This window comes from Alligator sinensis, unplaced genomic scaffold (assembly GCF_000455745.1).
Source record: "Alligator sinensis unplaced genomic scaffold, ASM45574v1 scaffold886_1, whole genome shotgun sequence".
NCBI lineage: Eukaryota > Metazoa > Chordata > Crocodylia > Alligatoridae > Alligator > Alligator sinensis.
In genome coordinates this window covers 2,146,194-2,172,608 of record NW_005842040.1, presented here as the reverse complement: position 1 = coordinate 2,172,608, position 26,415 = coordinate 2,146,194, and the positions used below count along the sequence as shown (strand labels likewise).

The window sequence follows — 26,415 nt, the reverse complement described above, 5'->3', positions numbered from 1 at the left end:
TGCTGACACACACCAGGCAGGCAAAGCAGTATATGAAAACTGGGTGTGTGTCAAGTATTCACAGATACTACAATTATATGCACTAGGTCAGTGTTTCTCAACCCATGGTACACGTACCCCTGGGGGTACGCGGGTGCTGCATTTTGGTCTTTGCCTGCTTGGGCCAGAAGTTCCGGCTGCTGCCCCTCCCGCCACATCCAGTGCGCTGGAGCTCTCACTCCCCAGCATCAGTGTGCTGGGGGATAGGAAGGTCAGAGGCCTCACGCAGGCTGCTTTGCCCTAGGCCACGATGGAAAAAGTGAGACTCAGCTTGAGGCAGTGAAACCAGAAGAGCCACGGTGGGACTTCTGGTTTCACTTTTGCCGCATCCATCGGCAGGGGGTACGTAAGGTACCAAAGGTTGAGAACCACTGCACTAGGTAATCTGTAAATAGCAAGCCATGGGCTTGCAGTTTTTCAGGAAAGGAGACTGGCAGGGGTGGGATGACATGACAACAAATAACATTATCAGGAGTGAAAAACCTTGACATCATCAGCAAAAGCACTCTGCTGACTATCCTAAAAGGAAATAAGCTACTTATCACATTCAGTTCTCAGAAAGAGACAAAAATCAATTCACAAGGGAGCAATCCATTGGTGGAGGTCTCATTTGTCAACATCCCAAAGACTGCCATCTCATTAACTATTTTCTTTAGCTTTGCTGTAAAAGTAATAGGATTTCAAGATCTTGCTTTCATTAACCTTGTGACCTCTGATGCTCAGTAACTCTGCAGTGGATATTAAGTAGCTTTCTTAAGGAGGGTGGGAACAGTGTGTGGGTAGGACAGAATAAGTTAGCAGCAGAGCAGCAGGCACAGGTTTTACAGGCAAAGGGGTTAAAGGCAGTGATCCTCAACCAGGTGCCTTAAGGTCTTTTCAAGCACTGTTAGGTATGAGAACATAATTCACATGGTAAACCCAGGGTTTCAAAAAGGAATCCATAGTGTTAAAGACATTTTGACCTGTTGTGGTCTTCCTGAGTTCTTTGCAACAGAAAAGTTGCTCATTATTCTGTAGTAAAAAAACAAGTGAAAAATAAAAGCTTACATTTTCTGAGGGGTGCCTTGTGTCTAAAAAAGGCTGAGAACCACTGGATGAAAGGCCTTTTCCACAATGAGTATATTTTTGGTATTTTCTTCCCATTATAAATGTTTCAGTATAGTACGAATGTATCCACATTGCTTTGTTTATACTGGATTAAGCTACTTCCTTTGTGAATCATTACACCCACACAGCTGTGCACTTTTCTGAAATAATCTGCCCAGACTTCTGGATAGTATTTCATGGTGCAGCATACCATTGCCAGTCTCTATACATTCTGGGCTTTTTCTTATGGTGCATTATGGGATGCCTACTAGAACTTGGGGACTTGGCAGGCAAACTTAACAACTCTCAGTCTTTTCTGGCTTCCCATGAATGTATCTGCTTAATACAAATCAATGTCATTTTCAAAGTGGTGCCAGGTAGAAGGGAGGAAACATTATGCAGTCCTGCAATCCTGACTCATCAATGGAAACAGGCTACTACATATATACAGGAAGACACAGAGGGCTGTTGGCTTGGGAAACAGTGATAAGGCTAAAGAAGGAGGAAATCAAGCATTAACTTTTGTACTGCATTTCCCCACAGTAGCTCCTCTCAGTGGAATACCACTTCTGGGCTCTACCAAGTATCATTGGACTCCTCTACACGTTATAGATTTTGCATAATTAACTGGTTAATTGCACAAATACCTTATGACCAGCTACAAGTGCAAAGTAGCTATCACATGATAAAAAGCTCCAACCAGACCTCGAAAATGTATACTAACTTTATAACTGGTTGCTATCAAGCTTTAATTGGTACATATAGCTGGGTCTCCCTTGTGGATGGGAACACCATGCCCAGTGTGACACCCACCCCACCCCCAAGCCTTAGGATTCGAGGAAGCCATGATCCTTAGGGCTCAGGGGTAGGTGAAACTCCTGTTCAACTGAGGGGGATTCCAGTCACAGGAGCTTGTTTCTTGCTGATGCAGGAGGAGCCCCAGATCAGGCTCCCTCTGTACCAACAATAAGGCACAATGGAATCTAATGCATAGTCCCACAACTGCACCTCTTGCTATGTACATGTGGCATGGTAGAAGGCATGATTGTGTGGATTATGCATTAGACCATATTGCACTTTTATCTGCATGTGTAGAGGGGATCATAACACAGTGGGAAAGATAGTGGTGGAGTGCTGAGGTGACCAGCAATGGCAGAAAGTCTACAGAGACCGGGTCATGACCCCTGCAGGCACAGCACACTTGACAGGGCGGTTGGGGCTGGGGCCATGGGAAGGCAAGGAGCAGCGTCCAGGAGCAGGACGGGTGAGCAGGGCTGGGATTGTGGAGCAGTGACAGTGTAGGGCTGAGGCCCAGGGCAGAGCCATGATCTGCTCTTGGCACATCCCTGTGAGAGGCTCTGGGTCCACAGGAAGGGACGTGTGGGGAATGGAGCAAATCACCCAGATAGGAGCAATTCCTCCCTGGCTGGGCTGGGGTGGGCCAACAGCCCCTTCCTCCCTCCCCCACAGCTGGCCCAAATAATTGCCCACCCCTGTACTACAGGAGCAACATGGGCTGTATGAACAGCTGATCTGAGACAGAAACCTGGAAATGTGCCAAGCTGCAAACTAAATGTACCCTGAAATTTCCCAGAAAAAGTGGTATTTTTTGACCCTGCCCCCTTCCCTCCCTACCCTCACTCTGGAGTTAGAACAACAGTTCATAGCTATAGCTATGCATGGTAACACAGCTTACTTGGACTTTAAAATGTTGTTCCTCAGATAAAAACTAGTTATTCTGAATCTATTTGTTGACAGCTAACCAGGAAATCAAACACTTACCTTAGTTTTGGACTAATTGTTCAAAGAATCCAGGAATAATACAACATGCCATGAACAATGCTACCTCTAGACAGATTAGGTACATATTCCAAGTTTAAAATCTATATATGAAAGGTGCTAACAACTAAATACCTGGCTGGCATTAATACCACAACAGGTTGCTGAAAAATAGTTCCTCAACCTGAAGCAGCTGTTGTTCTTGGAGCTGTTGCAGCAAACTCAGATGCCATTCTAAAGGGCATAAGCCTCATCCACAGAAGACTGGACTTTTCTTCTAAAAAAAGAGCGTGTGTGGGTGTGCACAGCACACAGTACACTCTCCCCCTGTGAGATGCACGCTAACCACTGAAGGTTAAATAACCATTCTTTTTTCTTTGAAAAAAAGTCAGCTTGGGTCTTATTGTATGCTACCAGCAAGCAGTATCCCACTCTGGATGGTGGGAATGAGGCATTCCAGCTGCATCATCAGCTGACAACAACTGACTTCATCAGCTGAACAACTGAAGTACTGCTCTCCTGAACTTTACAGCTGACCTCATGGCCAAGTCCAAACCATAACATTTGACAAAGGTCAATGAGTTGCTGCCCTACTGATCTCCGATTCTGGCATATTGCTTAAGCAGGCAGACGGTGTTGCCTGCACACTGGTGCAGTCAGCATTGATGTTCAGTGGGAAAGGGATAACGGCCAGCTGGTAACACAGTGAGATATACTGCATTATCCATTCGCTATGAAGAGACAGCTTGACCTTTAGAATGTCCAGCTATCGCTGTGAACAGATGGAGTGACCGTCTAATTGTTTTGGTCCTTTCAACATAATAAAGCCAAGTCCTGGATTCACCTAGGATGTGTGTTTTTTCTTCCAGTAGAGTGGCCTTTTAGGAAAATACTGGGTAGCATTCATGACCAACTAGCTTAGATGAATATGTGAGACCATGTTAGGAATTAACTTCAGGCAAGGTCTTCACATTCCCTGAGTTCTCACAGAATCTTTTATAGACAGTATATGAGGGGTCTGGCAGGAATGTCTGAAGCTCATTCACTCTCCTGGATAAAACTACTATACAGCCAGTGGAGAGTGGTGAGGGATACTGGGCAATGAAGCTCAGAGGCTCTAGATTATATTTAGGTCTCAGATTGGAACAGGTTCTCTGACCACTGAGTGTGCAAAAGCCCGAGGAGCTTCAATATTATTGAGGGGAGAAAAGAAATCATAAAAATGTAAGAACTGACACTTATTGGGTCAGAATGTAGGTCCATTTTGCCCAGTCTCCTGTGTCAAAGTAGCAGGAAGTGGATGCTCAAAGGCAGTGGACAAGGTATGACCAGGGTTTATTCCACTGTTGCTTTGCCGCTTGCAGCCCCCAGCATTTAGGACCTAATAAGTTCTAATTCAGAGGCTGTACCTCCATACTCAATAGCTATTGATATACTTTTCCTCCAATAATTTGTCCAATTCCTTTTTGAATCTGGCTAAACTTCAGCATCAATTATATTTTGTGGCAGAGTTTTAATTACATGCTGTGTAGAAAACACTTCCTTTTGTTAGTTTTAAACTTACTGCCTACTAGTTTCACTTTATGACCCCTACTTCTTATATGGAGAGAGATAGTAAATAATAAATCCATATTTACTTTCTCTTCACCATTTAGTATTTTGTAAAACTTTATCATGCCACCCCCACCCAATTTAAGTGTCTCTTTTCTAAACAGGCTCTGCTTCTTTAGTCTCTCCTCATAGGAAAGCCACTCCATACCATTAATCATTCTTGTTGCCCTTCCTTAGACCTTCTCTAGTTCATCTCAATCCTTTTTGAGGTGTGGGGTCCAAAACTGGTCACAGCATTCAAAACGTGGATGCACCATGGACTTATAAAGGGGCATAATGATACTTTGCTTTGTTTACAAATCCCTTCTAAATTCCTAATATTTTGTTTGTTTTTGATGGCTGCTGAATACTGAACTGATGTTTTTAGCTAGCTATCCACAATAACTCCCAGACATAACTTCCAGATCTCTTTCCTATGTGGTAACAACTGTGCATCACTTGACACTTATCTACATCAAATTTCATTTGCCATTTAGTTGCTCAGGGGTATAGGTTGTAGGTGTCTTGGTCTAAGGACACAGGCAGACAAGGATCTTTGGGTGAATCTGATATCTTTTATCAGACCAACTTAAATAGTTGGAAATTTTTTTTTAGCAAGTTTTCAGGTTTAAAAAACCCTTCATCAGGTTGAGGAAGTCTCTGCAGTTGGTGTGTGCTCTTCCTGGATGGAATGAAAAGTAAAGAAGTCAGAGGCTGGGCTAGTATGCATGCAAGACAGGCAGTCAGTGAAGATGTAAACTGAGGAGTCAGTGGGTGAGAGACAGGCTGGGTGTGGGGGGAGAAGGGGGATGAATGTAGCAGTTAAATAGTGGAGAGGTACCTAGGGAGTCAGATGTCAGGCAGGTTATAGTGTCATAAATCCAATGTCTATATTTAGTTCATGATTTTTTGTATCCAGGAGGTTGAAAAAGTGAAGTTAATAGGCTCGTCTCTGAGAAGTGTTTTGTAAGATCCCCTTGAGGATTAGAACTGAGAGATTGGAGAGAGAGTGGTTTTCTTGTGAGAAATGTGCCCCCACCGGTAATTGGGGATTCTTGTCTTTGATAGATTCCCAGTGTGCATTCATTCTGATTCGCAGTTGTTGTTTGGTCTCTCCTACGTATTTTCCATCACAGCATCTGGTGCATTGGATGAGATATATTACATTTCTGGAAGTGCAGCTGTAAGATGCAGGGATGCTGATGGCTCTGTTGTGGGGTGTAGTAATTGTGGGGGTGGTGGAGATGTGTTGGCAGGTTTTGCATTTCTTGTCATGGCATGGTCTGGATCCATTCAGTATGTTCTGGGCCCGAGGAATTTTGCTTCTAGTGATGAGGTTAGTGAGGTTCAGTGCTTGTTTGAAGGCTAGGATGGGTGGTTCTGGGAAGATCTCTTTAAGAATAGGGTCTCTTTCTAGTATGGGTTGCAATTGTTTGAGGATTTTCTGTATGGGTTTGAGGGAGGGGTGATATGCCATAACCAGCAGTGTGCGATTTGTGGGGGGGTTTCTTCTATACTGCAGCAATTTTTCATGTGGCAGCTGGGTGGCTCTTTTAAACATGTGGTCTGGATGAGTGCCCTTGTTGGGTGAAAGCCTTTTTAAGATTGGTGAGGTGGCAATCCTGGGTGTTCTCCTCAGTGCAAATTCGGTGGTATCTGAGGGCTTGACTGCACATCACAGCTTTCTTGGTGTGTTTAGGGTGATTGCTGGTTTTGTGCAGATGCATATGTTGGTCTGTGGGTTTCTTGTATAATGCATGAATGGCGCATGCTGCTGGCAGCTGGGGGGCATGGCTGCGCTGGCGGCAGCCGAAGCCTGGCAGCGGTAAACTGGGAGCTCCTGCAGACACCACTGGCACTACTGGCGACGGGGTGGGTAGCGAGCGCCGACCGGGGGTCAGGGACGACCCATAGGCGCTGCCGACAGTGTTGGGGGCAGCCAGCTGCTGTTGTGGACCACCCACACTGTTGGCGGCAGGGTGGTGAGCGGTGACCACCCACTGCCATGCTCAGGGGAAAGAAGTCCCCAGTAGACCTGGGTTTGTGGTTGAGTGTGCAGGGCCGCCGCCCCCCCCACTCCTGTGGGACACTCCATCCGCCCCACCATCACGAGCTGCGCCTGGTACTTTGAGGTATGTAGAAAAAACATTTAAAGCTGTGTCTAGGGCCAAATTGCTGATTCTCCGAATCAGCATTGAATCTTCAGATTTGGATTTGTCCAAATTGAGTTGGGGACAGTGATCCAAAACAACTAGTCAAATCACTGTTCAAAATTCAGGCTGAATCCGAATCGAATAGGGCCTGTTTTGCACAACTCTACTGATTACGCACCCATAAACCCTATTGTCTCTCTGCAAGTTTGTGTACACACAGTCAAGCCCTTACTTTTCTCTAAAAGTGCAAAGTTTCAAGAAGTTAATTGAATAAAGGATATCAAACAACAAGAATACACTTTTTGTACAAAATAATGATTGAGTTTGCCTGACCAGTGATTTAAATCAATTTGATTTAAATCAAATCCACCCCGCGTGAGACATAATCAAAGACTTTTTGGAAGTACAGATATACTATGTCAACTGCATCACCCTGATCCACCTGCTTATTGACACCCTAAAAGAACTCTAGTAGGTTGGTAAGGCATGATTTCCCATTGACAAAACCTTATTGATTCCTTCTGAACAAATCATGTTTATCCATATGATGAACAATTATTTTTTATTATTGTAATTTTTTTACCAGCTTTCCAGGAACAGAAGTTAGATTTACTGACCTGAATTTCCTAGGGCCCCTCTATAACCTCTTTTAAATATGGAAGTCATATCGGCAATCCTCCAGTCCTCTGGTACCAAAGCTGGCGTGATGATTACATGGTTGCACTGTTTGTTTTCATGTGCCCTGTTGCAAGTGTTTTTTTTGGATGGTTTTTGTTCTGGAGGGGAAAAAGTTAATGGCTGGATGGTGCCAAATTAATTGCACTCTGCCCTTTGGATGGCTCTGGAAGGGACTTTCTGGAGAACTAAGGCTTCCTTCTAGAAGCTGAGGGGGGAAGGGGCGAGGGGAGATAAGAACGGGGAGCCGAAGAGGAGTGTACACATGCGTGCATTTACCACCTTGCAGCCTGCCAGAATCCACAGTATGAAGCTCCAGTGAGTGGAGACAGGGGGAGTTTGCCATGAGAGGACTGCAGGTGAAAAGGCTGGAGCGGTAAGGCAGAGGCAACCTGCTAAGGCCCAAAAGAGAAGCAGAGACCTCCAGGGCTGAGGAGGAAATATGCTGCAGAGACACCGATAATTCCTGCCTGCCACTGGAACCAGCTGGGGACTGGTCAGGTGTGAGAGTGAAGTGTTAGGAGTTAGGATGTTTTAAACCTTTATTTTATGTTCCGTCTTCCCAGTCATGCGAAGTGTTCCTCCCTCCACCCCCACTCCCACCTACCTAATTATTAAAGCTGTACTTTAACTGAGTATCTTACCTTGCAGGGAGTTTGCACCCTCATGGCCTTGAGCGACTCGGGATCCCATCACTGCTGTTTTTAGCAATAGGTTGCACACTACAGTTAGGAGTCTGGCAATTTCCTATCTGAGCTCCTTCAGGACCCTAGGGTGAATGCCATCGGGTCCTGGTGATTTGCTACTGAATAGTTCATCAATTTCCTTTATGACTACATCTACTGAAACCTCAATTTGGATCAGCTCCACTGACTTGTTCCTAGAGAAGAATGGATCTGCATAACTCAGCAGGCCAACTGCAAGGTGAAAATGCCACAGGTGCAGAGCCATCACACTGTCTAGGAAGATTTGCACCACTGAATTCCAGAGGATAACAGGTTTGAATGTTGTACAAGGCCAGTCTTGATAGTTGAGCTCAGGACATTCATGTGAAACTCCATATTGTCCAGCAACCAAATTCCTCAAATCTATTCGTCCAAGTGAACTGCTTACTCCATGCAACACATGTGAACAGAATCTTTGGTGGGGAAACCTTTTCATGTATTTATGGAATTCAACTTAAGACAACTCTACAGTGACATGATGGGCACTATATTTTTTGTTCAGTATCTTCCCAGGGAACAGACCTACCAGAACAGTGATTCTCAAACCAGGATGCCAGAGCACTTTACGGTACCTTAAGATCCTTTCAAGGGTGCCATGTAATATTAGCATTGTTAAGTGTGCAAACATGACTCATAAAAGAGACCTAGAGATTTCAAACAGGAATCCATAGCAGGGGTTCTCAAGCCCTGGGCTGCAGCCTGGTACTGGGCTGCAACAGATAGGCTGCTAGTCCACACCATGGTCAGCTGCTGGACCAGCAGTGGCCGTGGACTGGCAAAGTGCGACCCCCCCAGAGCCAGGCGGAGAGGCCACGGCTCCTTTGGCAGGGCCTGCAACAGCACAAGGTTTGGCCCACCGCCCCCGCTCGTGGTGCTGGGGAAATCTTACCTGTCTGCCAGCCGGAAATTCCAGCTGTGATAGGCTGTGACTGCTGGGCCATGGTTTGCTGGGCCACAGCCACTTCCAGGCCGCAGCATAAAACCTTTGGGAACCCCTGATCTACAGCATTAAAAACATTCTGACCTGCTGTGATCTTTTAAAGTTCTTTGCTATAGAAGAATTGCTCTATTAATTTTTTCTGTAGTCAAAAAACATGTGAAAGTTAAAAGCTGGAACTTTCAAAGGAATGCCTTGAGTCTAAGAAGGTTGAGAACTACTGTATGAGAAATAGAGTTGGAAACAACACAGGTCAAATCAAGCAAGCAGCATCTTATACATGCATGCCAACATGAGACTTAACACTGAGAAACAAATTTGTTCTTCTGTAGTCAGCTTTGATGCAAGTTAAGGAATAACTGGCTCTAATAACTTGAACCTGTCCTTACACAGTAATGCCTCTTCTGATTTGGAATTGATCACAGCTCAGATAAACTCTATTATCTGAGTTGTGCAAAGTGATTTTTTTTCTAGTTCACTAGAAGGGGTCAAGCAAGTAAACAGGAACACAAAGTACATATGTCATGATTGCTGCTGCTGGCTAATCACATTTCATACCTACTGAATTTACTCTAATCTAACACTCATTTCCCCCCACCCCTCATTTAACATGGAGGAAAAAACCGTTCATCTTGGATTTGAGTACAAGGCAGTAGGGGGAACAGATGGCTGCTGTGGCTCTGGATCTGGCTCCAGCCCTGACCCAGAGTTGGGGTTGGAATTGCAGCTGCTGCCTGCCCCCTTACTGCTTGCCCTTCCTCCAGCTCGCACAACTCCAGCCCAGGGCAAGGAACATGTATTTACTTTAGCCCCAGGCCAGCCTACTAACAGATGATAAAGCATGGTGGGGGAGGCAGATGCTGGGGGGGAGGGAGGGGGGAGAGCACAGATCAAGCTACTTGACTCTCCTACTGCCTGCCCACCTTCGCCCCCGCCAGCCTCCCTCACTATCAGTCTCCCTGGTGCCACTTTCCCCACTGCAGTGGCTGCAGGTGGGGATGGGGGACCAACGAATTTAAGACAACCCTCCAATAATTAGATTCTATGCATGGAAAATTATAATGAAAACGTATACATTTTCCATGTATGGAATTGAATTCTTGGAAGGCCAGTTTAAATACAGAGTCGTCTTGGTTTTGGGTAAATATGGTAATTTTTGGAGCCCTGAGGAACTGGTATTGGCAATGCTCAGTCTTGCTGTGAATCTCAAGTGGTAGACAGATGAATATGTAGGAAGCAATCGCTCTGTCTGTCAAAAACCATGGACCTGTCCTGACCCAGGACAGAGAGAGACGGAGAGAGAGAGAATGGTTGAGGCAAGAGTTAACACCTGAATCTAGCACACTTTACTGAACTCTACTCCCTTGGCAGAGGATTTATACACGATACACTGGGAGAAGCAATGTCTTCTCTCTGTTGAGTAGTGCTTGAGTTCATAGCCAGGTCTGGTCTCTCTTTAACACTTCCCTTTCACCTTCACCCTTGCATTACAGCACAAGTGATTTTGAGGACAATGTTAGTAGCAGAGGAGCTAGTGCCAAATCCATCAGTACTGGTGCAGAAGTGGCTGGCGGTGATGGTGTTGGAAGAATGGTGCCTGGCACTGCAGTATGTGAAAGTTGATATGACTTTGTCAATTTTGACTATTTTTCTTCCCAACCTCTCATTTTCCACTGGATTCCAGGACATGACATCTGCTTGGAAGGGCACTCACTGAAGACAATACTTTGGGCTCTTTGGATGTGGATGTCTCTCCTGGATCTCAGAGAATCACACTGATTAGGTGAGGAAGTGTAGTGCCTTGACAAACAAGTGTTCAACAAGAGGGATTTACACACACTGCTTGTTTGGGATGTGGCCTTCCCCACCGAGAAAAAGCACTGGGTATGGCCATTACCTAGGGAAATCCATCACAAGACTGATGGGACAGCCCCTGAGAGGTTAGAGTCCACCATGGTGACAGAGGCAAGGTGCTTCACTCTACCATACAAAGATTGTTGTATACATGTTGTATTAAAAAAAAAAAAAAAAGAGCAGAAATGTCCAAATTAAAGAACAACAGTGAAGGACAATTTCCTTACAAAACTAATGTAGCTGAACTAACCTAGGTGACTCATCTATACTTTTTGCACAGCAGCACAAGGAGGCACTGGGTATGTATGTGCCCAGGGATATTACTTAAAAGTCTGATCAATGGTATGAAGCAGCTGCACACAGTAAACTTAACACTGACAAATACTTAAAGAATACACAGGAAGATGGATCCTTTTCAATCTCCTTTTCTGGTCCCAATAGGCATTTTGTTTGTACACAGCTCTGACTCCAATTCTGTTTTTTTAAAGCAATCCAATATATTAAGAAGCTATTAATAGAGCCCAAGCAAAAAAAAAAGTTTTCCCTTGAATGAAATGTTATTTTACAGTATAATGTCAGCATACAGGAACTGAAGTGATGACTACGGACATGTTGGAAGTAATGGAATACTATAACTTTTCCTCTACATTTTTGTTACATGAGTGCAAATCTATCTCCATAGGAACGTGACCACAGCTAAGTCACTAACCAGATTCATTTTCTCTATTTTTATTAAAATACTTCCTACTCCATAGAAATTCCAGACTATTAATAAGCCTCTTATCCTTCCATTTTGGCTGCTGAACTACAATTAAATTCACTACCTTCCCGCCTCCTGGTGAAAAGTATGCTAACATGGCTAACAACTGCCTCTCACACCATGGATGTTAATTCTGACCTCAGTGGGATATACCCAAATAATCATGAAGACTTCTCATGTGCCTAAAAGCCAGTCTGCTTTAATATATTTGAGGCTTACTGTGTTCATTTTAATTTGCCATTCCATTTTGTCCTGCTATTCTTCTATCAATAGTCTCCTTTTGCCTTCCTCATGGGTTTTTCAAACTGCCCTCACTTGACTGGTTGCTTGGAAGTAGGAGTCTGATAATGACTAGGTTCATTAGTAAAATCATATGCTTAAACAACAAATAAAATGACTTTTGTTACAAAAAGCTAAAACAAATATTTTCACTGTTATCTGCACTGCCTCTTTCCTTTTCTTCACTCAGATAGTACAGAATGACTCAGCAAAACCAGGCAACAAAAGTCTTTTTTTCTTTCTTTCCCCAGCAGCAGTCAACCCTTCTGTTGATCATTTTGGTTGTTCCAGAACTTTGCTTCAATTTGTAACACCTCACAATTGCTGGAGAGAACAGCACAGCAAACATCTTGCAGGCAGAATGGACCTGAAGTTAGTTTTCCATTTAGTATACCCCCTAGGAGAGGCTTTTTTTCACGGAGACTAGTGGAGGGAGACAGAGAAAGCAATGTTGCCTTGCATGGCTAGGCAATGATCAAACTTGCTTCCTCCTCCAATAGGAGCACAGCATGGGTCATAAATGCTGGGCCTCTCCTTACACCAGTCTGAATTCCACAGTCTGCACAGCAAAAACAGAACCAAGATAAACCAAAAACTAGTTAAAGTGTAATAAACATTCTTATTAATATCCAAGGGCCCATTTAAAACTAAACTGGACAACAGGGAGGCACTCTTGGGTTGGCAGAAAGTTTGGAAAAGCCCTGGAGCCTATTTTTTTTTGCATCAGTAATTTAGAAAAACAAAAAGAAGAAAAAAAAAGAGAATGAGAAGAGGACAGACACCCTTCTTTGAACTGTTCCACAGCAGCCAAAATGCTGAAAACATCTTCCTACTTAACTGTATAGCCCAACATTATCACTCAGACTAATAAAGAACTAAGTAATCAGATAGAAGAAGATGGTCAAGCTGGTAAAAAGCAACTTTTTTAACAGTTACCTGGACACTCTTTTGATTTTACTTTACAGGACCAGAAGAATCCACTATAAATTTCAACTGATCATCATGTTGCTTCTTTTAAGTTCTAAACAACCTGCACATCTTGATAAACTAAATCTACTGACATTTGATGCTATATTGTTGCATTTGGCATTTTGCTTCTCAGAGAGATGACTGACCACAAGAAAACATCCTGTGCTGTTTAACTTGTTTGAACACTCACTGAAGGAGAAACAGACATCTGGCTGAATATTATCTGCATTAACCTAAATCTGTATCATATCAGTCAGAGGTGTTTAAGTCATTTCACTGCAAAGTTAATATGACTATCATTAAACAGCAGAGCTAAGGTCAGAAAACCTGTGAGATAAGCTGTCCAGGCAGCATCCCCTCCTAAGACAGAGTTAACTTGACAGGGAACAAATTATCTTTCAGCAGTTTACTCAGGGGCTGAACAGACTTGGGCTGGCTCAAAAAGTACAATCATAGCAGGGTAGGGGAAGACACACTCTGCTTCCTGTTCTACAGTGGATACTCTTTAAGGTCAGAGTTAGTACACCTGCAGCCTCCAAGGGTACTGCTGATGGCCCTGCACACTTGCCAGAGACCACGCTATAAACCAGTGCTGAGACCCTCTCCTTTCCCCTTTATTTTCCAACCCCAGATTTACTATCCTGGGGTGGGCAAACCGCGGCCTATGGGCAGAATGCGGCCCACCAGGCCATTCTATCTGGCCTGCAGGGCCCCTAAAAAATGTAACATGTTAATATTTATCTGCCCCGGCTGCCTGTCATGCGGCCCTCAATCCCTTGCCAAAACTCAGTAAGCAGCCCTGTGCCCAAAATAATTGCCTGCCCCTGTACTATCCTGTACTGCACCACATTCATGCCCCAAGACCCTGGAGATGCTGCCCTCCCCATCACACACACACTGCTGCTCACCTGTTTTGCCACTGGGTTAACCCCAAATATCCTACAGCAGCACCTTATACCCAAAGGTCCCATACTCTGTGGTATCCACTGCTCCCCATGGCCATCACCCTACACCGGGGCGGGCAATTATTTCAGGCAGAGAGCTGCTTACCCAGTTTTGGCAAGCTGTCGAAGGCCGCATGGGTAGCCCCACCCCCTGGTCACCATCTTCAGACCAATGTCTCGAGAGCAATGTCTCAGGGTCAGCGCTGGTGGAGCCCAGAGTGGGGCGTAGGCTGGCAGGGGTCTGTGGAGCCTGGGCTGCACCAGCAGGGAGAAGGGGGAGCTGGCCCAGCTCCATAGAGCCCCTGCCGGCCGGGACCCCTGTACTCCTGCTGCCCTGCTCTGGGCCCTGCTGGCGCTGGCCCCGAGACACCGGTGTGGGCCCTGTGCATCCGCTCACTCCCAGTGCCCCCACAACCCTGCGGTACAGGCGGGGGGTACCGTGCAGCCCCAACGCCCTGCTCCGAGGCAGGGAACGAGCTGGTGCTGAGTGTGGGGAAAAGTGGCCCCTCCCCTGACCCATGGCCAGCGCTCCCTGCTGCAGCTGCTCGCAGCCCGTGTGGGGCTGTCCTGAGCAGGCACCGGAAGACCCACGCAGGCTGCAAGTGGCTGCAGCATGAGGCGCTGGGCATGGAGCGGGTGAGGGGCCGCTTTTCCTGCGCTCAGCACCAGCTTGTAACCCGCCCCCGCTGGCAGCCTGGGCCCCACGCTGGCTCCAGGCTCACCCGTTGGGGCGGCTCTGCGGTGGCATCAGCTGCAGCCCCCCCGCTTGCCACACCAGGCAGCGTTTGCCACTGCCACCTCTGGGCTGCCCAGCACCCGAGCTCTGGGTGGGCAGCAGCAGTAAACACTGCCTGATGCAGCAAGTGGGGGGCCGCAGCTGCTGCCGCTGTAAGCAGCCCAAACAAGCGAGCCCAGAGCCGGCGTGGGGCCCAGGCTGGCAGTGAGGGCGGGTTACAAGCTGGTGCTGAGTGCCGGAATAGCAGCCCCTCGCCCACCCTGTGCCCAGCGCCCTGCACTGCAGCCACTCGAAGCCTGCATGGGGCTGCCTGCTCAGAACAGCCCTGTGCGGGCTGCGAGTGGCTACAACAGGGAACGCTAACCATGGTGCGGGGGAGGGGACGTTTTCCCCCAGGCTCCTTCCCTGCCCGCAGTCCTCCCCTCCCCTTTCCCCCACCCCTTACCTGAGTTTCCATTGCAGGTGCAGCCACATGGTCCCAGGCCAGAAGCCCTTGCTGGGGCTTCCGGCTTGCGGGGCAGGGCCGGGAGGGCCCTGCTGTTGCGGGAGCCCACCAGGCTTCCCCTGCATCCTACTGCCCCTGGATCCTGTCCTCTTTGACAGGAACCAAAGACAGATTATGAATTTTCTAAATTTTTTAGGGGCCCTGTAGGCCGGCTAGAATGGCCTTGGCCCACGGGCCATATTTTGCCCACCCCTGCCCTACACCCTAACCAATTCCAGACACCCCCTTACTACTGCTTCCACTGCCTCAACATATTATTCAAAATACCTACTGTGCCCAATCATGCACAGACCACACAGTCAGCCTGCATCTCCTCAACCCTCTGCATGGTCCCACAGCCTACCCTTGTGATCTGTTACCAGGCATGTTGTAGAGATACCACGCTAATGCTGCATACAAGAAAGCAGCATAGATGTGTCCATGTGGTGCTGTGCCCAGGCTAATTAGCGAATGCAGCTGTGCTGCTTCCAGTTCTAGAGGTAGCATGTGCAGAGCTAGCTTGAGGTATCCGTCCACAGTGCTGACTCAATCACACCCTAGATATAATCACATCAACAGGCCAGATCCAGAACCCCTGGGTCATCAGCTGGTTAGCACTGGCCTCGGACAAGCCAATTAGTCATCATATAGCCTAGAAAGAAGTATCTAGCACAGCGATGGACAATTATTTCAGCTGGAGGGTCACCTCTCCAGTGCCAGTGGTGGCAGCAGCAGCAGGTGGTGGCCCCTCAGGGCGCTCGTGGCCTATGCAGGCACTGCTGCCAGTGACTCCAGGCAGATCGGAGACAGCAGAGAGTGGGGAAGGCAGCTGGCTCCATTGTGCAGGGCTTCCCCCCAGTGGCACAGGCTGAGCAGGGTATAATTAATTGGTAGGCACCCACGAGTCAGATGAAATTGCCTGGCAGGCAGGATGTGGCCCACGGGCCATATTTTGCCTGCCCCAATCTAGCACATTTCTGTGGTTCAAGCTTCTTCAAATGCAATCAGGATTTTTGAACGGATTCCTCTTCTCTCTCCCAACACCACCCTAACTAGATTACAACCTAAGAGTATACTGAAGTCACTGGGAGTTTTAACTTTGACTTCTGGGTGACCTGGATGAGGACTTCAAAGATAGTTACTCAACAGCCACACACCAGCCATTTTATGGTGCTGCCTATCAAACAGTGAATCACCATTCAATTTATGTTTCTTAGCTATTAATTTGATTCCTGTGGTCTGACGAGCAAGGGAAAAGAGGGAGAGGGAAGAGAGCGCGAGCGAGAGAAAGGGGAGAGAGCGCAAGCGAGACGAAAAAGCGGAAGGAGTGAGACGAAAGAGCAGAGAGGAACACGTGCGAAAGGAGTGCAGATAGGCGCGTGCTCAAGAGGAGTGAGCACTGGAGATCGATTGATGTGGTGATTGTTACAAAGTGACTGCCAGTGACTGACTGCCGGGACAGAGGTTTGTGGATCAGAAGAGTGGGCCCTGAACTGAAGAGGTCAAGGCAGGACAAAAGAGGATTTTAAAACTGACTGAACCAACCTACAAAGCAGTAAGAAAGAAGCAGATTCCACACAGTTAGGGAGACCAGGCCACAGTGGTGTATGATATTAGAATAAAATTATTTAGCAGACTAGTAGAGACCACTAATCATCGAGAAGAAACTCTAAGACTTCCAGATGGAGTTTGGCAGACATTCAAAAGGCAATTGGCTATCTGCCTCGATATATGAATGCCCCTTCTCAATGGGCTATCAATGCCATCATGGCAAACAATACTGAAACTTTAGGCACACTGCCCTTTCTGGCAAAATAGTTGTGGTTGACTTAGGCAATCAGAGCCAAAACAAAACATGAATTTACCTTTCAGTATCAATATATGCCAGCTGCTTATCTGTAGGGATGGAGCTTCTATATTCACTGCTATACAAACCCAGCAGCCAAATACTGTCCAGAAAGAAACTGGCAGTGCTGAATGAGAGGATGGTAAACTGCATTTTTTTAAAAATTAATTTGACTCATTCAGAATGCCTTTTTAAAGATGGCGAAAACCTTAGGCAGACAAGGTTCTTTGGGTGAATCAGATATCTTTTATTAGACCAACTTAAATAGTTGGGAAAAAAAATGAGCAAGCTTTTTCCAACTATTTAAGTTGATCTAATAAAAAATATCCGATTCACCCAAAGAAACTTGTCTGCCTATGTCCTTAGACTAACGTGGCTACAACCTATACCCTTAAAACCGTAGGCACTCATCTGGCAGCAGCAGATAAAAACAACTGAATTAGGTACAACAGTATCATGGAGGAGGACCCAGCAGGGGTTCTCTCAACCCTAATGATCCCTGGATCTAGAACTGGGCAGGGGAGAACCGCCCACCGGGTTTCATGCAGTTCCATCTCTCACTCCACCTATTAGAACTCAACCCAGAAATCTGCTGGGAGCCAGGAAGTCAATTGGGCAGAGCAAAGAAAAAACAGCTGAAGCAAGGGCTCTGATGTCATCAGAATACTTTTTTTTTAAAAAAAGGCTGTGTTCTGGACATTTTTGCTTTTGGTGGTTGGCTGTTTTACTCCCATGTGAATCCTTACCCTTACAGACCAGATTCTCTTCATCTGTCCTTTATGCTCCCTTATACCCATTTCCACCCTTTTGACAGCCTTTCTACTTTGTGTCTTTTCAGCTGATCCCCTCCCAGCAGAACCCCTGCCCCACAATATTAAAGCCAACACTGTCAGGAAACATTGGCATTTACCAAAATTCAAATATTTACCTTGCTTATAACTTACGTTCCCTCCCGCATCTCACATGCACACCCACATACACACATCCACCAACCCACCTTACAGTTTGCCTTTAAAAAAAACCCCAAAACTTCTTTGGGCAGGAATCTCTAATATTCTATGTTTGTACAGTGCCTGGCACAACAGAATCCCTAGGCCAGGGGTGGGCAAAATACAGGATCCAGCCTGCCAGGCACTTTCATCCAGCCCGTGGCACCCACCAATGAATTGTGCCCCGCCCAGCCCTTCTGCCCATGAGGGTGGGAGCAAGGTGCCTATATCTGCCCCCAACGCACCCTATTATACCTCGCTCCCACCCTCGTGGGTGGAAGGGCCCGGCCTGCTAGCACCAGGCGCGGCTGCTGCTGAAGGCTTTCCCAGCGTCCTGCTCTCTCTGGGCAGCAGGTAGGGAAGTGGGATGCGGGGACAGGGCTACAGCTGGCACAGCGCAGAGCCTACACCCAGGGTGGTGGCAGCATGGAGCTTGGCTGGGCAGGGTGTGGGTGTGAGGGAGAGTGGGGCATGAGGGGACCCCCTTCCCACACTTCCCCCATGGCACACAGCCCTGGCAGGAAGTGAGGGCAGCAGCAGTGGCAGGACAGGGTGCTCAAGCTTAGTGCTGGTGCCTGGCTCCAGCCACTGCTGCACATCGCTGCGAGGAGCACAGGCACAGCCCCTGTTGGGCCATCTGTATCCCTGGCACTGTCTGCACTGGCACAGCACAGGAGGAAAGCCCCAGGCGCTAGAGCCGGCTGGGGCGGGGAAGGCAGCCGGCTGCAGTGCTTGACGCTTCCCTTCCATGCCATGCGGGTGCATGGAGTGCTGGTGATACAGATGGCTCAGCAGGGGCCGTGCTCCTTGCTGCAATGTGCAGAGCTGGCCAGAGCCAGGCACCAGTGCCCCCGCCTGCTGCTGATCCTTGAGGGGAGCGTGGGGGCGTCCCCACACCTCTTCCACCCTCTCTCACACCCCAGAAATACCACACAATCCCCCAACATACACACACATGCCCCCCAACACCCCACCATACACACACCTGCCTGCATCATACCCCCACCCCACACACACACAACACTACCTAGACTCCTGGCGGCCCCAGGCAAACTATTAATATTGGGCCCCCTTTCACTAAGGATCATGATAAAAAATAATTTTAAAGTTACCTTTTTTGGGCCACCTTTCTTCCAGGCCCCAGGCAGCCTCTTGGTTCACCCATGCCTGTGTCTGGCCCTGCACACCCTCTTCCTCCACCATACACAACACATACCTAACCACACCCCCCACACAATGTAAAAGACTAATAACTTATTTTTTAGTTATTATGTAATCACCTCTATACACAGTACACAAACACAAATCATGACAAAAATATTTTTGTAATAAAATTTAAAAATGTTATAGTACGTGCTTGACTTTTAGTGTATGATTTTGTTTTTTCTCATTCTAAGATGGCAACCCCACCTCCCAAAAGGAGTATTTTGGAGGGAGGAGAGGCATGGGGAGGGTCTTCGGGTGGCAAAGGTCAGGGGTTAGGGTTTGGGACTTCCGGTCCCAAGATGGCGACCCCAGGCAGGGTCAACTGTCAAGGGGTGGGGCTACCCGTGCGGCCCTTGACAGCTCACCAAGCCTCCCTAAGTAGCCATCCACCCGAAATAATTGCCTGCCCTAGGCACTACGACCCAGATCCAGAAAAAGTATTTAGATACCTAAACCATCAGGAACCTGTGTATCTAAATACTTCCGTAGATCTGGCCCTATGCTAACACAACTTGGAACTTGAATAGAGTTTGCTTGGCAGCAAAATTAAGACAGATAACAGAAGCCAACTGTACAAGCATAAATAAGAGGTATGTATAGAGAATGCAGAATCAGGCTACTATATTTCCAGAAGTACTATGGGCCATGTGGCCTTTGCAAAAACACTCAGTCACTGTTAAAATCTCCCAGTCAGGGTTAAAGAGAAAAAAATCAACCTCTTTCTTTTAATTTAATAAACTTGTTCACAAACAAGTTCAAATCACTATAGTCTTTTAAACTAGGCAGATATCTGGGCACTAGACCTCTTTTTAAATTCCAGATTTGTTTTGGTGTAGCCCTGGACAAATTACTTAATCTTTGCCTCCATTTCCTAGTCTATAGGAAAGGGAACTGAGCCATGCCTATATACCATAATTATTCAAGTAAAAGACAAGGCTTTTCCCCCAAACAGTATGGGGAAAAAAGTCACTCGTCTTGTATTTGCATAAATGGAAACCTCATTAAATATACAGCCGATCATTAAACTGGCAAAAGCAGCATTTGGTCAGTAATGGAAACCAACTATGAAGCTGGTTAAATGCAGCCAGCATGGAGCATGTCCCATATTATGCAAACATGCTGATGGGAAATGCCCCCCCCTTTCTTTTTTTGGCATGCATGTGGCCCTTAAAAAAAAAATGGGCAGTTGTTCCCCCAGGAGGGAATGAGCACTGGGCCTAGAGGTACTGCAATACCCTCCCCTGGTGCCAAAAATGTTGATGGGAACCTTTATTTTGGCCCTTTCAAAAATGGGTATAGGTTCCCTCTGTAGGGAACTGCCACTGGGTTTGGAAGTACTACAATACGAGGCTGGCACTGGGAGGGCCAGAGCCAGCCCTGATACACTCCCCTTGGTGCCAAAAATGCTACTTTTGATCTAAGCCAAAAAGGCCAAGATGCTGATGGGAACCCACCAGGAAGAAAGGTTAGTGTAAACCATCTGAATAAGACATATGGTAGTGCCACTGAGTGCAGCCCCCCTCAGTGCCGACTCATTTTCAATTCAGAATGAGCAACCACACGCTGGCACTGGGAGGGCCAGAGCCAGCCCTGATACACTCCCCTTGGTGCCAAAAATGCTACTTTTGATCTAAGCCAAAAAGGCCAAGATGCTGATGGGAACCCACCAGGAAGAAAGGTTAGTGTAAACCATCTGAATAAGACATATGGTAGTGCCACTGAGTGCAGCCCCCCTCAGTGCCGACTCATTTTCAATTCAGAATGAGCAACCACACTGCATATATTTTGACTTCTTCACTCCCACAGCTTAGCTGCACCTTTCTTTCCCATTTCCTATTATTCCTGCTTCTTCACCAGCCTTACATGTCTGGCAAACATCATCAATTGGCCCCAAACAGTTCACCCAGAATCCCTCTGTTGACCCCTCTCAGCCTGTTGTATAGGATTAGTGGTATAAAGCAGGTATAAAAGTGCTACTTAAAAGTATGTTTATGGAGTGCCTATGCTAAAACTTGCAGCAGTTTCAAAAAAGGTAAAATGCATAAATGTGGGGTGAATTAAGTCTAATTATTACAGCTATTTTATTTCGAGGTCAGTGTTTTTAAATTTGCTCCTCACTTCCATGTGCTCATGGACAGCAGGGTCTGACAATAAGGGGGGTGGGGAAATGGGCTGCAGGGGGAAGAAGCTGGGAGAAGGCAGTGGGCAAAGGGGACTACCTGACCCTCCACATTTATTTTCCCTGCTGTGGCAGTGGAATGGCGACAAATTCAAAGCAAACTTCCAATAATTAGATTATATACCTAGAAAATTATAACAAATTTATAAGTTTTCCATATATAGAATCTAATTATTAGGGGAGTCATCTTGTATTCAGGATTGTCTTATACTTAAGTAAATACAGTATTTCACAAAATCCTGTTGGTAAGGAAAACCTGGAGAATAAAGTTGTATAGGTCTTCACCAAAATCATGTCAAGCAGAATGCTAATGAAGTCAAACATTTATGGATCTTGTGGGTGATGAGGCCTATTGTCTACATGTTCTACATCCTTCCACAACTGAATGGGCTCAAGTACAGCTTTTCACTTCAAAACCATGTACATGAGATGTCAATGTCATCCTAAAAATGGCCAAATGGGGGAACAAGACATTACACAGCAACACTGCTCAAACACAAAAGTCTTTATCTTGTAGACAGTGACATTCATTTACTGGAGATTCCCCAGATGGATGGATGCATCCAAGTCTCCCTTTCAAAGGCCACACTGTCAATCTACACTAATTAATGTTCACAGTATGCTAACAGTGAATTCCAGTTCTCAAAATCATTACTTATGAACTTAAACTTTTATAAACTACTACTTCTTCCCTTTCTAAAACAAAAAGTTCAAACTACTAAATACTCACTCTGTTCATTAGAAGGTACCAACAATACACACCATTAGAAAATTAACTATTGCTATTTTTTTCCATCCTAAATTGTGTTAATTCCCCAGGAGTTTTGTCTACATTATAGTTTGCATTGACTAACACAAGAAGAATTTTTTATGTAAAAAATTCTCTTGTAGACATAACCAAAACGAAAGAGTCCTTTCTCGTATTATACGGCATAAATCTTTCTATTCCATAACTACCAGTTGGGATGCTATAAAATACCATCTCCCTGAGCTCTCAAAGGGCCTATTGATCCCACACAAGATTTTTCCATTCTGATCATAATGCTAGAAATATCATCCAAGTGCTAATCATTCTCCTCCATGCTGGCCCTGGGCCTGCAAACTTGCCATTTGCCCATTTGTTCAAAGTGTTGCTAAGTATGTCAGCCCCACCTTTAACTTCCTCTACCAGATCCTTCTCTTCCACTGAAGACACTGCTTGTCCTATCAATGCTCTTAAACTTGCCCTGGCCTATCTATCCATCAAACTGTCTTACCAAGAGATCAATTCTTGCTTTTGCTTTACTGGCAATGACATTCCCAATGAACCTTTTGTTCACATTTACTCATGCTGTGCTTATAAATGCAAGAATTCCCAGCCAAATCCAAAAAGCCACCATTTGCCCTCTTTAAGCCTCTGCTTTTCCACCACACATACAGAAGCCTCCAAAGGTAAGGGCTTGGGGTTGGTGCTGAGTTTTAATGACTGCTATTAATGGTAAAGAACTGCACAGTCTGTACTAAGACATCCTATTATTTCTACTACCCCATTTTCCTTTTCTTTTCTCTAGTTTGTTTGCGTCATCCAATGATTGTAGTTGGTCTATTACACTGTAAACTTTTGGGGTAAGAACTGCCATTTACTAAATTTCTCACTTGCAATTTGAAAAAAATAATTATCAGCAACATGAACATGAAGAACTAAGTACAGTTGAGAACAAAGCATTTTAAATAAGTCCTTATTTCAGTTCAAGATTTATTACACTGCTAGGTGATCTCCAAAGGGATGAGACTGGGATGGGTGTGAAATACCATTGAAGAGAGTTGTGGGAAACATGGTTCTTGATGTGAACCATCTGATAAAAACTCAATTAGAGTAAGCTCTGAGGTAGATGAATTAATTCCCTTTGAGCAGGGAATACACTCCAAACAGTGACCAATAAGAAACCAGCTACCCCTTCAAGAAAAGTGAGTCAGAGGTTAAATTCTAATATCATAGTGACAGAAGCCACATGCACGAATTGTAGATAACTTACCTGCCGGTAAAAAGTTTGTTTAGGACTTGGAGCCTCTGATTCCAAGGCTTTCATAGAAATCATTATTTTCCCTCCCATTTTAGTTACGCTATTTAGATTTGGAAACAGGGATGTGGCAAAAGCAAAGATCATTCTATAATATTAGGCATTATTTATTCATTTTATTTGAAATGAGGTGGGCACTGTTTTTGCATGCCAGGGTTCACCTCCAAAGACCTTTTCCTCCATTAAGTGTTGAATATTAACAAGCAATAATTACATGCATTTAAGATGATTGTTCATTTTAATAATTCAGATGAATTCAGCACAGGCTGTACCAAATGGTAGCTAGCAATGAAGCTATGTTCTAGCCTGGGCAAAAAACCAAAAGGAGAAAGGTTTTTGTTTTAGGGTTTTTTGGTTTTCCCCACCACCCCATTCAGGTTAGGAAAAAAATTAGCTTCTTCTATGTTAGCAAATTAGCAACAGGTTGCAAATGTTACCTTACTGTCTAAGAAATGGGCTGAAAAATATTCCAGATTCCATATTACCATGATCACAGCAACCTGCAAGATGTGCACCTGGCTTCTATTTACAACAACTGGGACTGACTGCCACTATCCAAGAGCTTTTCACGTTTTAAGAATTTGGGAAAGGGGAATTTAAATGTTTAGTTTAATGTGAACTATTTCACTTAACACAGGTAGAATCCTACTGCAAACTGTACAAGCCTGTGCTAACCATTTATTTTCATTAAGTTTCTTTAGATACAGTTGTCATCTATGAAAAAGGTAATGAGCTAATTTAACATTTCCTAAGGACATAAAAAAAAATAACATTTAGCATAACCTATTGCTGATGCAAACCTTTGATCAGCTTCATGTTTGTTTATGGCTCTCTAAATGAAGCAATCCAAGCTCATGATTTATGAACTACCAGCTAAATTAGCCAGTAGTGGTAAACAGACAGCGAAATGCTTGGAGTTCACAAATTGGAAGGTAGCTTACCGAAGCAGCAGCTCTTTCGGAAGTTTTTTGTTGATCACAGCTTCATCATTGTTTGAGAACATCTGCAAACAGAAACAGTTTAAACTGTTTAGTCCCATGTTTTCATCACAATCCATAACTGCTAGGAGAGAAACTGCTAGTTAGCAAGACAATTTCAACAATGTCATCTGATCAAAAACTCTCAAAGTAATAAAAGTTGTGCTTAAATGTTCAAGCTCTTTGATAGGGCAGCATATGGGTGGCATTTTATGCCTAATGGAGTTTTGTTTAATTGGACCAAAAATGCTTCATGGATTGATAAAAAGAAATTAATTATAAACTGTTGATATAAGAAGAAGGGAGAGGGTTGTTAGGTGTTGTAGGATGAAACTTACCGTATGAACAAACATCTGACCACACATGGTGCTAATAAGGGCTTTCAATCCACGTTCCAGTGCTGTGAAGATGCATCAAAGCACAGGCATTTTAAACACAGAGAAAAATAGAACAACGCACCAAACATAACCACGTGCCACGAGCAGAGGGGATGCAGGAAAAGAACTGGAAGGAAAGGCTACAGGAGGGAAGAATCAGGCAGCCACAATGTATACAAGATGGAGAGTCAGAAAGGGTGCGTGCAGCTCCTTCTTCCTTAAGGAAATTGGAAGGAGGGAAGGTGAGAAGTTGGTATCAATAGCAATCCAGTAGCCTAACTGAAAGGGTGCTACCTACACCCATATACTTGCAGTGAAAGGGTTAAAAAGCAATTTTATGAGTTTAGGACTGTGAGCTATGCTCACCTGCAGGACTGGGATCACAAAGTAAGGCCTAAAGAGATATCTTTCCTGCCCTGTCAGAGGGTGGAGAGGACTCTGGGGAAAACATTACATTCCTCTCCAATGGAAATTAAACTAGAGTTGGTCACATACTTTCATTTACTAAACATTAATGACAGAGCAGCCCAAAGTATCAACTAGCTCTTTGCCTAGTTAATCAAAGTTAAAACATCCTCACCAGTTATGAAGGGAGGATGACCCCAATTTTCAATTTTCTAGTTACTAACATGTCTTAAAGACAGAAGGGCTGAATCTTCTAAGATATCTGCATGTATTTTAAATGCTTAATACCTTCATGCCATCAAAATGCAATTAAACATGGAAAGGTACAATATAGAGAAGAATGAACTCTTTATGAACACAAAATCACTGAAGCCTTATTGCCTATATCCTTGTATCAGGCATTAAAGTTTCCAATACTAACCATACAGAAGCATACTTTTAGCTGACTGTGTAAAGCAGAGTATCAAACCTGGCAAACAAGTCTAAAAATAATGTTTTTGTATTCATTGATAAGTTTCTCATCTCCCCCCACAACATATCATAAGACTACGCTGTATGTATAAATTAGGTACCTCAAATGCAAAGCCTAAAGTGACTGATGAGCAGTGAAGTTACAACCTTAAATGGTTGAGTCTTATCAGCTAAGAGGTCTTCTTGGAACCAGTTTGGCTACATGGATGCAAAGCAAATAAAACCAACATTAACACACAATCAGCTAGGTCACTTCAGGTGGCAAAGGACCAGATTAAGAGTTAAAGGACAGCAAGAAATCTTAAGTGTTTAAGAACAGCTGCACATCATACCTTTCCTTGAAATGTATAAAGGCAACTAATTTACAAAGTAATGAAAGCCACATCTGAAGGTACAAAATTCTACCAGGGACTAGAAACACTCTGAGTTATCCTTACATTTGTCATACATTAGCACAGTAAACCACTAGATTCCAAAGACAGCACTTTCAAGAAGAGATAATGGAGAAGGTGGCCTGTAAATAAAGTCCACAGCAAACAGTTTTCTTTTTGTAACTAAAATATAAGGTCAAGCATACATATATCTTGGTCATAAGCAAACATCAAAAAGGGAGCTGAAGCATAACATTTTCAAGAGTATTTAAAAAAAATCTCACTAACATTCAGCGAGTCAAGTTTTTGTGCCTCAGTAACTTCTGAAAACTGGATTTAAGCCTAAATTACTTAAGTGCTTTTGCAAGAGGCAAGAATCATTATGGGTGACATCTTTTATTGTACCAACTGCATGGTTGGGATAGATGTATTTCCTGGACCAACACAGCAAAATCACCACCTCAACACTACCAAACCATAGAAGATACCAAGTTATGAGCTTTTGAAAATTTTATGCTAAGCAT

The 26,415-nt window shown here is 44.9% G+C and overlaps 1 protein-coding gene across 3 annotated transcripts in view; it reads right to left on the bottom strand.

Annotated features, from left to right (window-relative positions):
• Positions 1-26,415, bottom strand: part of FBXL20 (F-box and leucine rich repeat protein 20) — an 84,358-nt gene that overhangs the window by 39,745 nt on the left and 18,198 nt on the right. Inside the window, exons 2-3 of one of the 3 annotated variants that reach the window (XM_025202885.1) lie at positions 24,606-24,667; positions 24,232-24,293 (exon numbers count right to left, since the gene is read on the bottom strand). In XM_025202885.1, the coding sequence (XP_025058670.1) occupies positions 24,232-24,293; positions 24,606-24,632 (89 nt within the window). In that variant the 5' untranslated portion in view covers positions 24,633-24,667. Of the gene's footprint in view, positions 1-24,231; positions 24,294-24,605; positions 26,346-26,415 lie in introns of those variants that run through there. The other 2 variants (XM_006022595.3, XM_025202886.1) reach the window with 2 other exon arrangements.